The 16,985-nt window shown below is 39.8% G+C and overlaps 1 protein-coding gene across 1 annotated transcript in view; it reads left to right on the top strand.

The window, feature by feature from the left end:
* Nucleotides 1–14,634, top strand: part of SECISBP2L (SECIS binding protein 2 like) — a 53,143-nt gene extending 38,509 nt beyond the window's left edge. Inside the window, exons 17-18 of the mRNA XM_004010629.5 lie at nt 792–1,011; nt 10,379–14,634. Of these exons, the coding sequence (XP_004010678.2) occupies nt 792–1,011; nt 10,379–11,064 (906 nt within the window). The 3' untranslated portion in view covers nt 11,065–14,634. The remainder of the gene's footprint in view (nt 1–791; nt 1,012–10,378) is intronic.
* The last annotated feature ends 2,351 nt before the right edge of the window (nt 14,635–16,985 follow it).

Consider the following 16,985-nt stretch of genomic DNA (forward strand, 5'->3'; position numbering starts at 1 on the left):
TATTGGGTCTTTTTTAAAGCGTTCTTTCAACAAACACATTATAGGGAGCTTTTAATTCCTATGAAGGCTGCCATCTCCTTCTGCATCCTTGGACATCACCCTGCACACACCCATTCTCTTATATTCGAACCCATATATGATTCTTCACTGCTCCCCAAACAAGCCTTGAACTTTATTAAATCTGTGCCTTTGTTTATGGTTTTGCATGCTTGGCTAAAAATGCACCGTCTCCACCCCTCAAAGCTATGCCAGATTTTCAAGGCATGTATCAGGTGTTACATTGGTATATGAACTCTTCACTGATACCCAGCAGTTAGATGTTTCCTCCAAAAGCTAAACACTTTGTACATCTCTAGGTATTAAGGTATTGTGCCTTGAATCGTTATTGTCTCCTGTCCTCTCCTTTCAGCCATATAGAAGGTTCCTTGAGAGCAGAGTGGTGGTTCCAGTAGTCTCTGTACCCACTGTAGTGCTGGATGCTATAGGGTGCAGTTGTTGAGTTAATAAACTCTGTTGAGTTAATAAACTCTGCAAGAACTTTAATATAGTGCATAATTTAGTGGCGAGTACTGAATCAAGAATTTGCTTCAGACTTATGAGAATCAATAAGTTACAGAGAAAAAAGAAAATAAGTTACAGTATTTTATAGAGTTCTGTGGTTTGCATACCTTTGGATTTTGTGCTGATGGAAAGTGTATCCGGCCCTGAAACAGTAGAGATATTTATTGCTAATGATAGTAATAAAGAGTATAACACAAAATAGACTAGGCAATATCTCTTCTTTTTTTTAGAGCCTGTTCAATAAGTTAGTAGAACTCACTGAGGAAGCCAGGAAAGCGTATAAAGATATGGTTGCCGCAATGGAACAGGAGCAAGCCGAGGAGGCCTTAAAGAATGTGAAGAAGGTGCCGCACCACATGGGGCATTCTCGGAATCCCTCTGCAGCAAGTGCCATTTCTTTCTGTAGTGTTATTTCCGAACCCATCTCTGAAGTAAATGAAAAGGAATATGGTAAGTTGTTGCATACCATTTTAAATGACTGAAATTTTGATATAATTTAATGATTAAAGTCATTTTTAAAATGACTTTCCATGACTACCTTATGTTTCAGTTTTCTTGATTATGCAAATTTTGCTCACATATTTGGTTTAAAAATTGCATTAAACACGTCCATTAAAAGTTAAGAAAATATTTGGGGCTGAGAGTTTCTGTTAGACCCTGAAATTAGTTACGTTTCCAAAATCTTAAAAAAAAAATCCCAAAGGGATTTAAAAAAAAAACAAATGTACCATTCTTCTGACCTATAAGTAAATTCTAGGAAGTTTTATTCTAATACTTTATACTGTTTTTTAATTCACTGTCAGTCATATAAAAATACTTATTGAACATCTACTTTGTGCCACACCTTCTCGGTATAGAGGAGAGATTAAGCCTAACATCATGTTTATTCTTGTGCAGTTTGCAATATAGTGTAGAGAAAGCTATTATCCAGATAATTTGAGAATGTGACACTGGGGCCAGGAGGTGATTAAGCCCTCATCTGTTTATATAGGTAAAAATGAAAACTGTTAAGGTTAGGGCATGTGAGACAGGTGAAAGCAATGGATGAAAGACAAAATTCTTTAGGTGAAAATCTGAAGAGGAATTCTTACAGGAAGCCAAGAATGAGTGGTCAGAGGGTTTGTCTCAGAAGCAAAACATTAGCAAAGATCCTGATACTTTATACTTGACTATTAAAATTTTGTATCTAATAAGTAAACAAAAGTCCTGAATACTATTCAGCCTAAACTTAGCAAACCTAGACGTGTAACATTTGTCCTGAGTTAAATCTGATGGTAGTCAAAAAGAAATACAGACTGAATACAGCATTTATGTGTGAGATTTAAGGTAACAAATATTGACTGTAATCTGCATCTTAGTAGGTAGTTGCCTTGCCTTGTCTCTATAATACTTTGTACTAGAATACTTGCTCACTTTCTTGATCTCGTTTCTGATTCACTTCCTCGGTTCTTTTTTAAAAATAGTTAGGCCACCTCCTTCAACATGACTTCTTTTTCTCTTCCTTTCTCTCTTCAGTCTTACCTGAAAGTTTACTAAACAGCTTGTTGCCACCTAAGATTTAACTGGGTCGTTCACCTTTTGGAACACTTTGATGATGCCCCAGACCAGAGGCAATTAACAGGCTATTGTGTGCCTTTTAGAAACTCTTTTGGTCAGGTAAAGGTGATTCTGGCTTAGAGGCAGACATATTTCTTCAACTAAAATGGTACTAGTTGAAAACAAGATAAAGGGCAAACTTTGTAAATGAGATCAGTTCTCTATATTGCGATGTGCCAGCTGTCAAAGATAAACTGTATGATAAATTCCTAAAGCTGTGGATTTAGGGAAATGACCGTGATCTGGGCACATTTGGGCACATGATAAAAAGAACCTGTCAAAGACTTAGGAGATGTTTTCAAAAAGTACCAGATTTAAAGTGTTCAAAGATTGAAGCCTTGATTTTTCCACACTCTGCCTGGGGCATTTAGGCATAATTGACTAATTTCTGAGCGTCAGATTTGTCTTCAGTAAAATGAAGAGGGCCCATCTAGGTCCTATAAGGTTTTATTCAAAACTAAAGTTCTCTAAACTAATGGTTGAATTCTAAAAAGAGTTATGATTATACTATGAAAGTGACACATTCAGGGGATTAGGTCTGATAGGCTGAGTATCTGAAGAACTATGGATGAAGGTTCGTGACATTGTATAGGAGGCAGTGATCGAGACTATCCCCAAGAAAAACAAATGCAAAATGGTTGTCTGAGGAGGCCTTACAAATAACTGAGAAAAGAAGCGAAGCTGAAGGCAAAGGAGAAAAGGAAATATATACCCATCTGAATATAGAATTCCAAAGAAAAGCAAGGAGAGGTAAGGAAGCCTTTTTCAGTGATCAATGCAAAGAAATAGAGGAAAACAATAGAATGGGAAGGACTAGAGATCTCTTCAAAAAAGTTAGAGATACCAAGGGAACATTTCCTGCAAAGATAGGCACAGTAAATGACAGAAATGGTATGGACCTAACAGAGAAGCAGAATATTAAGAAAAGATGGCAAGAATATACAGAACTATACAAAAAAGATCTTTATGACCCAGATAACCATGATGGTGTGATCACTCACTTAGAGCCAGATATCCTGGAATGCAAAGTCAAGTGGGCCTTAGGAAGCATCGCTGTGAACAAAGCTAGTGGAGGTGATGGAATTCCTGCCAAGTTATTTCAGGTCCTAAAAAATGATGCTGTTAAAGCACTACACTCAATATGCCAGCAAATTTGGAAAACTCAGCAGTGGCCACAGGACTGAAAAAGGTCAGTTTTCATTCCAATCCCAAAGAATGGCAATACCAAAGAATGTTCAAACTACCACATAATTGCACTCATCTCACACGCTTACAAAGTAATGCTCAAAGTTCTGCAAACCAGGTTTCAACAGTATGTGTACCAGAAACTTCCCAGTTTTTCAAGCTGGATTTAGAAAAGGCAGAGAAGCCAGAGATAAATTGCCAACATCCCTTGGATCATAGAAAAAGCAAGAGAGTTCCAGAAAGACATCTACTTCTGCTTTATTGACTACGCCAAAGCTTTTCACTGTGTGGATCACAACAAACTGGAAAATTCTTAAAGAGATGGGAATACCAGATCACCTGACTTGTCCCCCGAGAAATCGGTATACAGGTCAAGAAGCACCAGTTAGAACTGGACATGGAACAACAGACTGGTTCCAGATTGGGAAAGGAGTACATCAAGGCTATATATTGTCACCTTGCTTATTTAACTTATATGCAGGGCACAGCATGCAAAATGCTGGACTGGATGAAGCACAACCTAGAATCAAGATTGCCAGGAGAAATATCAGTAACCATACATATGCAGATGACACCATCCTTATGGCAGAAAGCAAAGAGGAACTAAAGAGCCTCTTGATGAAAGTGAAAGAGGAGAATGAAAAAGCTGGCTTAAAACTCAGCATTCGAAAAACAGAGATCATAGCATCTGGTCCCATCATTTCATAGCATTTCATAGCAAATAAATAGGGAAACAATGGAAACGGAGACTTTATTTTCTTGGGCTCCAAAATCACTGCAGATGGTGACTGCTGCCATGAAATTAAAAGACACTTGCTCCTTGGAAGGAAAGCTATGACAAACCTAGTCAGCATGTTAAAAAGCAGAGACGTTACTTTACCACGGAGAAGGCAACGGCACCCCACTCCAGTACTCTTGCCTGGAAAATCCCATGGATGGAGGAGCCTGGTGGGCTGCCGTCTGTGGGGTCGAGTCCGGTGGGCTGAGAGTCGGACACGACTGAGCGACTTCACTTTCACGCATTGGAGAAGGACATGGCAACCCACTCCAGTATTCTTGCCTGGAGAATCCCAGGGATGGGGGAGCCTGGTGGGCTGCCGTCTATGGGGTCGCACAGAGTCGGACACGACTGAAGTGACTTAGCAGCAGCAGCAGCATATATGGATGTGAGAGTTGGACATGAAGAAAGCTGAGCACCAAAGAAGATGCTTTTGAACTGTGGTGTTAGAGAAGACTCTTGAGAGTCCCTTGGACTGCAAGGAGATCAAACCAGTCAGTCCTAAAGGAAATCAGTCCTGAATACTCATTGGAAGGAGTGCTGCTGAAGCTCTAATACTTTGGCCATCTGATGCAAAGAACTGACTCTTTTCTTGAAAAGACCCTGATTCTGGGGGAAATTGAAGGCAGGAGAAGAGGGGGACGACAGAGGATGAGATGGCTGAATGACATCACCGATTCAATGGATGTTGAGTTTGAGCAAGCTCTGGGAGTTGGTGATGGACAGGGAGGCCTGGCGTCCTGCAGTTCATGGGGTTGCAAAGAGTCGGACACAACTGAGCAACTGACTGAACTGAAATAAAGATTCTGGTGTATGACCTGATTTACCAGGATGCCAACAAAATGAGTGAAAATAATCATAAATAATTTGCTTTGAGAATAAAGCACAAAATTACTCTATTGGTATCAGATGTATTTGGCAACAGACATGAAGCCCACTGATGTGGCCTCAAAAATTAGAGTGTTTAATTATTTCACTGTGTTGTCAAGATCTCTAGCTCTTTCCTTCTTTCTTTTTTTCCATTTTCAGTCTGGGACTTCTTATTCTTGTGCTTCTCATCTCATATCCATAAACAGCTGCATTGGCCCTGGTCATCACAACAGTAGTCAAAAAGCAGAACGTTCAGGCAGTGGGCTCTTCTTATCAGTGAAGGAAGCAGTTTTCAGAAGCCTTCACCTTTTGTTTTATTTGGCCAGAGCCAATCATGTCACTGCTTTTAGCTGCAAGGGAGATGTGGGGAAGAGCTTATTTGGCAAAGGAGAACGGGATAGTTGTGATAGTCTGAGAACAATTTTAATTCCTCCTGTGTGAGCTCAAGTCCATCCCAAATTTGGGGGCTCTGTTAGGCAGGAGGAAAATGGGGAATGACTGTTGGGTAGAAAACAAATAGTATCTTCCATGCCATCCTTGTGTAAGATTTTGAAAATTTTTTTTGTGATTTCCACATTTTAAAGAAAAAGCGAAGCTGGGAAAGGATTGCTAAACGTTGGTAGAATAGAGAGGCTCCTGTCATCGTCCAGTGTTACTGTTCTTTGTTTGCACCTTAATTGTTTTATTTGCTGGTGTTGTCCTTCTACCTGAGCTGAGTCTCAGTTCTGTCATACTTAGGTGAGGCAGTTTCAAACATAAATCCCAATTAAACTGTAAGGTTTTTGAGATAGAAATTTGGCACATAATGGGCACTTTACCTATAGTAATAATAGCTCATTTCCTGAATTCTTACTAGGCACTTTTTTTTAACTCTTCATGTTTATTAAGACATTTAATCCTCTGAGTAGTTCTTGGAGATGAGAAATCTTGTACAGCATTTTACAGATTAGAAAGCGAAAATGAAATGAGGTAAATCAATTGCCATTGTCACACAGCTCATAAGTTTCAGTGTAAAACCTATATTCTTAGCCAGTGTGGTGTGAATTTCCTGTCTGTTGAATGAATTCTCCGTAGGACCATACAGTAGGTTTTCAATAACTACTTATAAGGGAGGACTACCTCTGTCTGTCTTGGGTTTCCAGCTCACTCTCTGCCACCACACCTTGTTCCTGTGGCTCTTGAAGTGACTTGGTGTTCCTTTACTGTATACAATCTAAAGATGGAGGGCTTCCCTCTGTGTACTGACTGAAGGGAGAAATACACATACTTCATCCTCTGACAAACCCAGTAGTGATTTGAAAGTTGAAAAGGCACTTTCACGAAGAACCAAGTAACAAAACAGAAAGCACTGAGGGGTTCATAAGCAAAAGAACAGCTGTATTGAATACGTTCTAAAATAAGCAATTTAGAAGCAGTTCGCTTTGGATCAGTAATATTTCCAGGTTTGTTGAGATCTTCGACTCTGCCTTTAAATTGCTTCCTAACCCTTTTTCAAAAGTGGACTTCTGAATGTGCTGTTCTGGCTTTAGACTGCCTGTATTTTTCCCTCCCTCCTACCCACCAACCCCTCATCCAAAGATGGCATTTTCGTACTTGCTCGTTTCTCCTCCCCATCACAGTCATGTGTTTGTACGCTCATTAGTTATTGATCAGGCTTCACCTGTTACTCTAAGGTGGCAGCCTGGGCCCTCCCTGCATATGTGAACTTAGTGGCTCTTTAATCATTGTGATAAGTCTCTTGATGGCTAATCAGAGTCCCTTGTCTCTGCCTCCAAGGTCATATCTCCCTTTCCTTTCCAAAGGACCCATCTGGCTTTTAGCTTACCTGCCTAGTAGCAGAATGCCCAAGATAGAACCTAGAGAGAGATCAGCCCTACTGAGTCTTACGACCTCCTTTCTTTCTCCTGTTTCTTTGGCTCACTATCAGGGGAGAGGTGAGGCTTTTTCTGGGACCCCATGTAAAATTCTTACAGTGCTTTTGAAAGAGGAAAATAAGTGTTGGAAGGAAATATAAATGTGTGCCTAAATTTTGTAAATTTTTTTACTTTTTAAAGTTATTTTCTGCATAATTAACTGTATATGTGAAACTTTCATTTATTGTAAAGGGTTGTTTTCCCAGCACATACTGCATGCTAACCTGAGAACACAGAGATGGATGGGAATGAGGAGGGAGGAGGGGTAGAACAGCAAACACAAATGCATTTGAACCAGATATGCAGGAAGTGCTGTGGGACTTCAAGTTAGTGACCGTCTTTCCTAGGAAAGTCAGGAAAGGCTTTACCGAACAAATGACATTCAAGGGTGGTTATCAGAGCTGAGTAGGACTCTGAAGGGGCAAGGAGGAAAGCACATGTCATACAGAAAGAACAGCCTGTGCAAAGCCAAGCATAGTAAATAGAAAGGGGATGATTTCTGTGAGCAGTGAAAATTCAAAGTGACCTTGACCTGGAATGCATGACAGAGGGTTAAAATGAGTGGGACCAGAAGGAAGATGATGAAGGGGCTTGGTTATATACTAAATTAAGGAGTTTGGATTACTAAGGTAATAAAAAGCCAGTTAGTGATGTGGTCAGTTCACAAAGCCGATTAGAAAGATATTGTAGATGGACAGCAAGGTAAAGAAGGCTTGAATTAAGGCAGTAGTGACCAAATTAGTAGTTTTTGAGCTCTGAGTGACATGGTATAGTTATGAGTTCAATGGAGAAAGAGAATTAAGGATTACTGTAAGGTTTCTTCTGCTTTGAGTCTGAAAATGACATTATTAACTGAGAATGAGAATAAAGGAGGAATGCTAGATTTCTTGTCATGAGGTAGGAATACAAGTCCAGAAACCTGTTCTACACTTGAAGTAACTGCAGGAAAGAAAGATTTTTTTCCCCAAACCATGTGCCCTAACTTCAGGTGGCCAAAATATGATATGTAGCGACAGAAGATGAGATGGTTGGATGGCGGCATCAACTCAATGGACATGAGTCTGAGTAAACTCTGGGAGTTGGTGATGGACAGGGAGGCATGGTGTGCTACAGTCCATGGGGTCTCAAAGAGTAGGACACAACTGAGCAACATGTAATTGATAGGTGGCAATCAAGTATATCTGTATGAATAGACTTATCACTACAGTTTGATCATTCTGCCTATAAAGTGAAGATACCAGCTACAATGCAAATAGAAGGAAATTTTTATTTTTTAAGAAAAGGCAAAAATAAGTAACTGCTGCTGCTGCTAAGTCGCTTCAGCCGTGTCCGACTCTGTGCGACCCCATAGACAGCAACCCACTAGGCTCCTCTGTCTCTGGGACTCTCCAGGCAAGAATACTGGAGTGGGCTGCCATTTCCTTCGCTAGTGCATGAAAGTGAAAAGCGAAAGTGAAGTCGCTTGGTCGTGCCCGACTCTTAGCGACCCCATGGGCTGCAGCCTACCAGGCTTCTCCGTCCATGGGATTTTCTAGGCAAGAGTACTGGAGTGGGGTGCCACTGTGGGGCTACACCAAATCAAACAGCTCTCTGCAGCAAAGGAATCATCAACAAAATGAAAAGGTAACCTGTGGAATAGGAGAAAGTATTTGCAAATGATATATCTGATGAGGGGTTAATGTCCAAAATATACAAAGAACTCATACAACTCAATAGCAAAGAACAATCAGATTTAAGAATGGGCAGAGGATCTGAATAGACATTTTTCTAAATAAAGACCAGTAGGTGCATGAAAAGATGCTTAACATCACCAGTCATCAGAGAAATCCCAAACAAATCCACAATGAAACATCTCCTCACAACTTGTTAAAATGGCTATTGTCAAAATGGCAATAAATAACAAATATTTGCAAGGATGTGGAGCAAAGGGAACCCTTGTACACTGTTGGTCAGAATGTAAGTTGGTACAGCCACTACGGAAGACAATACGGAGGTTCCGCAGAATATGAAGATGACAACTGTCATATGATCTAGCACTTCTACTTCTGGGAATTTATCTGAAGAAAATAAAAACATCAGCTCAAAAAGAGGTATTCACCTCCATGTTTATTACAGAGTTACTTATAGTAACTAGGATATGGAAACAAGTGTCCATCGATAATTAAAGAGATAAAGAAGATCAGTGGATAAAGATGTGGTGTGTGTGGGGGGCAGGGCTGTGGGTGTGTGTGACATACATTGGAATATTATTTAGCCATTAAAAAGAATGAAATCTTGCCGTTTATGATGACAAGGATGAGCCTTGAGGGCATTAGTGAAATAAGTCAGAGAAAGACACCATATGATTTCATTTTTATGTGGAATCTTGAAAAAGAAACCCCCCAAGCACATAGATAGAACAGATTGGTGGTTGCCAGAAGCATGGGGAGTAGGGATAGGTGAAATGCATTGAAGGAGGTTAAAAAATTACCACCTTCCAGTTATAAAATAAATAAGGCACGAGGATCTAATGTACAGCATTGTAACTATAATAATAATATTGCACTGCGTATTTGAAGGTTACTAAGAGGGTAGATCTTAAGGGAAAAAAAATTGTAATTCCGAATGGGGATGGATGTTAACTAGACTTCTCGTGGTGATCATTTCTCACTATGTGCAAATACTGAATTATTATGTTGTGCACCTGAAGCTGTTATGTTTTATGTCAGTTATATGTCAGTGATAAAAAATTAAATGGAAAAAGTAAAACACACAAAAAGTATGTGTGAGAGTTGCTCTTCATCTCCTGATTCCTAGTACATTTTTGCTGTAAACTGACTACCTGCTGTTAAAAATAATACAGACTATCACCACTGTGTTATATAGTAACATTTTTTTGGCTCCAAGGTCACTTGATAAGCCAAGCAACATACTTATATTATAAAACACATTTTCACAAATGTTAGAAATGCGTGCATGGCTTCTTTGCTTATAAATGGAAACATAAGTTCCATTACAGACCAAGAGACAGCTTTTGCATAACTTGCTAAACGAGCACAGTGTTAACCTGTCAAGTCAGAACTCTTTCTCTCTTTTCTTTTTTTTTAATCGGAGCATTTCTAATGGGCATTTTGGCTCTGCCATATGTAACTTGTGAATCCTTGATCCCAGGACACTTCAGGGCCAAAAAACATGAGGCAGTTCATTGATTTTTGTGAATACATGAGAGTCAGTGAGCCTCTGGTACTGTTGGATCTTCTGCATTCTGAAGTATTAATATACTTATTTTGGCCTCTTTGTTTGTACTGATTTAAAGAAAATTTTTTGAGAGCTGTTTTCCATTTATAACATTTAAACTAGTACTAGAATAAGCTAAGTTTTTAGTTTTTTCAGTTAGTGAGCCAACAGATTTCTGTAGCCTATTCTTCCCACTTCTAAGAGTTGCATGATTCTGAAACTCTTCTGGTTTTTAAAAAAATCTGTTTGATATTTGCAGAAACAAATTGGAGAAACATGGTGGAAACTTCCGATGGGCTGGAAACATCAGAAAATGAGAGAGAAGTTTCTTGTAAGCACAGCACATCTGAAAAACCCAACAAACTTCCACTGGACACAGTAGGGGCTGTTGGTAAGCAGGCATCGTTAGTGACTGCAGGCAGTACTACCTCAGCTACAAACCCTGGAAAATCAACAGCGGGCGATAAAGAGGAAGTGAAGCCAGATGACCTGGAATGGGCCTCGCAGCAGAGTACAGAGACTGGCTCTTTGGATGGCAGTTGCCGGGATCTTTTGAATTCCTCCATCACCAGCACCACCAGCACTCTTGTACCTGGCATGCTTGAAGAAGAGGATGATGAAGAGGAGGAGGAGGAGGAAGATTATGCTCACGAACCCATATCTGTAGAAGTACAGCTCAATAGTAGAATTGAGTCTTGGGTCTCTGAGACCCAGAGAACGATGGAAACTCTTCAGCTTGGAAAAACCCTTAATGGTTCTGAGGAAGATAATGCAGAGCAAAGTGGGGAAGAGGAAGCAGAGGCGGCTGAGGTGCCAGAGCCAGGGATGGATAGCGAGGCCTGGACTACTGATCACCAAGCAAGCCAGGAACAGCAGAAGCCCAGCAACTGCAGCTCGCTGAACAAGGAGCACTCTGATTCTAACTATACACCCCCAAATCTATAACTCAGGGAATGTCAGCTGTCTGTCTCAAACTACACAAGGGTTACAGCCATTATAAATCTTTCATGCTTCATCTCAACATTGTGCACTGTCTAGTATTTAATGTATTTAATTCCTGACAGATATTTTTTAGCCTTCTTTTACTTGTTTTGTGATCCATAGCTTAACTGTTAATTAGCATCTGTGTCTTTCTAAGAACTGTGTGGAAAATTCAGAATTGTTTCAGCTTTTTTATGGACAATAATGATTTTAAAAGAAGACCAGGTTTTAAAGAAAGTAATTTTAAAATGCCTATTTAGTCATTTTGAAAGCTACAGATCGAGGTTCTAAGGACAGGAGCAATTACCAATGTTTGCTTCAAGATTACAGCTCCTATACTCTTAATTGTCTGACCAAAAAGTTGTTTGGGTTTCTTTAAAATAAAAGAAACCTGGAGGTAGAGTTAGAAAACTTTAAAAATGGCTGACGGTGACTAAGTTCACAGTGATTTGTGTTAAAAATTGATGCAACTTGTATTCAGTCCACAGATGCTTATTTCAGTAGTCACTGATCATTATAATTGACTAAAGTTGGTTGGCTAAGTAGAGCCTCCAATACTTAGGCTGGCAAGGGAACCACCATGAAAGATGAGAGCTGGCCTTATTTGTGCAAAGTGATAGGTGTTTAAATAGTGAGAAGTTGCCCATTAGAGGGCCTTCTGGTTTCTGGTTCACATTTGCTTCTTAATTACCTCAGGAATGCTCTTGTACATAGTTGTATTTGCATAAAATTAGGCAAATTTTGACAGGTGAATAACTGTAACCGGTTATATGACTACAGCACTTACATGTAAATTATCCAGAAACAAAGTCTTACACTAGTGTGTTCTCTTGCATGCTTCTGATTTGGGATTCTCTGGACTTAGATATGGATTTGACTGGGTATTCAGACTTGTCCAGAGTGAAAAATTGTTGCACCTTTTAAGAAACTACTTTGTCCCTAACCTTGAGCACCTGCTACATACCACTGACCATAGTTACTGATGGGAGGCAGGGAAAGGAACTGTATGCGGTTGTAACATGCATCCTGATAATCAAGGCTTGGAAGAAGTTTTGAAGAAAAGAGAAAGTTGTTCTAATTGTGCTGAAACTGTTAGATTTTAGAGTTTGCAGGGTGGTGCAGGTATTAATTCTAGATCATTGTTTATCTCTGCCCTTCTTCTGGGATGTTTAAACTCTTGGGAGAAATTAAAGTTAATGAACTAAATGTTTTACTAATCAGTCACCACCTGGTGGTAACCTTTGCAAGTTTATAATGGTGGGAAAATTAGGAATTATCTTTTTTCTGTCTTCCCTCCAACCACCTCCAGTTGGCCAATATGTGTGTGCGTGCACACATACACACAGATGCATGCCAGCTTTACACTTTCAACTCCCATAAGCAGGCACAGAACTGAAGAGGAAGGGGTGTTTTCCTTGTCCAGGTTTTATGGGGCAGAGAGCTTTGCCTCACCGAGGTGAATTGGGCAGATTCTTCACGGAAGCATTGGGACTACTGTTCTGGTATTGATGTTTTATAATCCTGGCATTTAATTTCTGGTGAAACCAGATTCTTGGTTGATGACTGACTTGTTTGTGAATTGTGAAAGTTTATGAGCATTGCTGTGTACGAAATGTCAGTCTAACAACTTTATTAGTGTGCCGAAAGGGGACATTACTGTAGTGTCCTGTCTAAACTGTTCTTCAGCATAGGCTTCTTAGGCACCAAGTGTCCAGTACTTAAAGCAATGTAGCATGTAAGGAATGAAGCCTTTCCAGTGGTAATCGTGGATTTATGTGGCAGATCTTAGTGTCTCTGTACATTTGGAAGTGTTCACTGACTTAAAGAAATGATAGAGATTTTGAATTACTGACAGTCTTAAAAGTAAATTGAAAACTTTTCATACTTTTTAATGGTGTAAATTTCCTTTGCTTGTTGTCAGTGATTCAGATAACTCTTGATCTTAAAATAATGAATGGCTTCTCAAAGGTTTCTTATATTTTATACCTCTACTGAATGAGAATTGTCATTTTAGATTTTTGACATTTGTATCAAAAGGGAAGTTGAGGAACTCTTCAGAACACCAGTAGCTTTTAATTTTGCTATAGACTTCAGAAGTGTTCAATTATGTGTTTGATAAATGCTCTTGCATGTGCAGGATCTTCTGCCAGCAAAGCAAACCAAGGGACCACAGCATTTTTTATATGAGACTGTTGACCTCTAGAGGACAACCCAAAATTTATTAAAGGAAATGCTACTATGTAGGATGTGTGCTTAAGTAATTATTGATAATGTCTTTATAATTCATTTCCTTTAGATAAATTCTGGCATGTGTGTACATTGTATGCAGGCGGAGGTGTGAAATTAGGAAAGGATTTTTTTCCGGATCTGGGTGAGTGGCTCTTTGGAGATCTAGAGAGATCTAATGGTAAGAGTAAGGGTTTATTATCACAAGAAATAAAAACGTAGTGATTTTTTTCTTTTGTGTGTAGAGATTGTTTTACTGGCAATAATTGATATTAGATTTCTATTTCAGTACATAAGTATGAATTCAAGTATGAATTGCACTCCCACAATTAGATTTCTGCTTTAGTAGGTTTGTTTGCTGTGAAGATTACTTCTCAAAAGACAAAATGTCCATATTAGCTTGACTCTTGGTTTAAATATGTTTGTAAATGATGTAATATATTTCTTTTGACTAAAGATGGGGGGAAAAATGTGTGTTATACATTGAAAAGTTTTTAAAGGCTTTGACTGAAGGTCCTTTTTGCAGAGATGGTATTTTATATGCTTCCAGTATTTGGAAAAGAATTAGTCAAAAGGAATTCACATAGTTTAAATATTGAGAAATTAATATCCAAATAATGTACTTGCCTGATTTCTTAATAAGCTGGGGGAGGTGGGTGGGGTGGGAGTTACAGTGTGCAAGTGAGTAGTGAGCTCCACATTCATTTTTTCAACTCTAACATAAAACTGTTCAACCCTAACACATCGTTACTTTAATATATGTATAAAGGAGTATTACTGTTTGTAAAGCTGCAGTTTGCTTAAAAATAAACCTGTCATTTAAGTATTTTCTGTATGTTGTGCCAACAAGGTAGAACATTAACTTATCCGTTTACTTTATCTTTTTTTGATTTTTAAAAATTTTTCGTGAAGTAATTTATTATCTTCCTCCCACCTTGTTCCTTCCAAACTTTACACACTTCCCAGAATCAACCAAACTGTCTGCCTAATCTGAAATCTGAATCCTAATTAATGATAAAAATTTAAACTTTGTTGGCACATCACACTTTAAAAGGATTTGTATTATTTTGTAATTTAATTTCTAAATATACCACATGAATTTATAATTTAATGTCTTAATTGTAATGCTCTAATTAAAAGCTAGCAAAATTATTATGAATTATAACATGAAGGGATTTTCATCTTGTTCTTTTGCTGTATGAAGGATGATTGTTATATCACATTTTAGAGGGTAATAACAGCTTTTTTGCACTATGTAAATACTAGTGGAGATTCTTCTGTAACTAATAAAATGATTATTGAAATGTAGTCTTGTCCTTTCAGAATAGGTGCTTGTGGAATTTATGACTTTCCCAATGTGTAGGATAGAGAAAAGAAGAGTTCAGCTTATGGTATCCCTTAGTGCTCTCTAGGGTTAATCCAAAGAAGGTTATGAAATTTGCAAGATGAAGTCATTAGTAAAAATACCTGTTTTGGATGGTTAGTGTGATCTGTGTCATGGATCTAACAATCTTGCCAGAGACCATCTTAGTGTTAGGAAAAGGCTTCTACAAATTCCATCTCCTTTTTATGCTAATTACTCTGTGCCAGACATCGTTCTAAGTCATTTCCCAATATTAACTCATTAATCCTCACAGCAACCCTGTGAGGAAATACTGTGATAATTTCTCACTTTTTAGATGATGGAACAACTGTGGAAATGTTAAGTAACTTGCCCAAGTTTCAACAGCTGGTAAATAGCAGAACTAGGATTTAAATTCAGTCCTGTGGTTGGTATGCTTTTTTTTTCTTAATAATTGGAGTGTAGTTGATTTACAATGTTGTGTTTCAGGTGTACTGCAAAGTGAATCTGTCACACACATCTATATATCCACATTCTTTTCCTATATAGACCATTACAGAGTGTTGAGTAGTAGAGCATGGCCAGTCGTTCACAGCTTTTAGCATGAGACTGAATGTTTGTGTGCAGCCATTACCCTGCATCTCATTACCAGGCATCAGTTACCCTGGGACCACTGGTGGTCTTGTTCAGCCATTGGTCGTTGCCCCAGGGGGCCCGTACCCCAGGAGACCAGTTGTCAATCAAAGATTGTTAGTGGCCCTGCTCAGCCATTGGTTGATGCTGCAGCCATTGGTTGGAGCCCCTCCCCCAAGCAAACAACTGTCAATGAGAGACCGGTAGTGGTCCTGCTCAGCCATTGGTCAGTGCTGCAGTGGGACCTTCCCCCAAGCAAACACCTGTCAGCAACCGTTAGTCGGTCTGTGGAGAGATGGTTGTTGCACAGAGAGTGAGGTAAGAAGCAAATCCTGGCCTTTTGCTTGGGGCCCTCCAGCTCACTCAGCCTTGGGCCAGTGGGTGAGCAGTGGGACCCAGGGAACAGAGGGCTGTGTCCTGCAGGGCTCTAGAGCCCTTGCCAAAGCCACCGACTGACCAGGCCCAGGCTTTGAGGCAGCAGTGAACCTCTCCCCGATCCCCGCCTTTGTGCAGACCACGAGTCCTGGCCCCCAGTGTTTAGGTGGCCTGAGGAGCATGAGGGTTGGCTGGATCCTGGGCGCCTGGCTCCGTTAGCGATGACAGCTGAGCAGGTTCTGGGGATCTGGCCCTGAGGTGGCCAGCTGTCCACTGAGATCTGCCTCCTTTTAGCCAGGACCAGGTCCTCGGAGTGTGAAGGTCCTGGGAGCCTTGCCCTTGTCAGAAAAGAAATTTGGCAGAGGTTTCCAGGAACATCATTCCCTGTCCATGACCAGATCCCAAGAACAAAGGTTCTGACACAAGAAGTTTGCAACAGCTAACCACATCCCTTACTCACCTTTCCTAGAAATGGGCTTTGCTGAAAACTTTGGGGAGTTTGGGGTTTTTAAGACATGAGCTACTCATCTTACATGGCCTTCAGTAAACTTTTTTCTGTTCCAAACTCCAATGTTTTGGTATCGTTTGGCCTCGCTATTGTTTGGCATCACTGTGGGCACACAGACTTGTGTTTTCAGTAACAGGAGTATTTGTAACAGCAGGATGAGTGGAGTTCCCTGTGCTGTATATGGCTCTTACTTGTTATCTGTTGTGTATATTGTAGTGTGTTCATGTCAGTCCCAATCTCCCAGTCAAGTCTGTGCGTTTCTTCGCTATGTCGTGTATGTCAGCACAAGATGCTCAGCGTGTGCAGACTGAACAGTGCTTCCCCTCATTGTCACGTGTCCTGCAGTGTGCCATGTGCCAGGACTGAACTGATGGCCCCAGAGACTGAATTTATTGGGCCTCACCTGGTCACCTCTTGCCTGGAGTTGTCCTAGATCTTGTCGTTATATTGCAATTAAGTAACGGGAATCTGAAAACTCATCTGTTAGAAAATAGTAGGTTCTCTAATTTTCATGATGAAAACAATTTTTAATGATCACGAAGAGAAGAATCACAAATCCTTTCATACATATTGTAATAGTTCTGTTTTTGGACAAAAATTTGTACTACTGACCGTTCCTTTCCTAACAATGATCAGTTTTTCTTTGACCAGAACAGGGTGTGCATGGCACCTGAAGACAAAGGTGACTATGAATATTGATAAATGTTTTTAAGTGAGGGGAGAGGAATGAGAAGTTCTCTGAACTATGGGCCTGACCATAAAAGGCGCTTAGTGCTGATTCTAAGCTCAGAACTCAGGAGC

Source organism: Ovis aries, chromosome 7 (genome assembly GCF_016772045.2).
Source record: "Ovis aries strain OAR_USU_Benz2616 breed Rambouillet chromosome 7, ARS-UI_Ramb_v3.0, whole genome shotgun sequence".
Taxonomy (NCBI): Eukaryota; Metazoa; Chordata; class Mammalia; order Artiodactyla; family Bovidae; genus Ovis; species Ovis aries.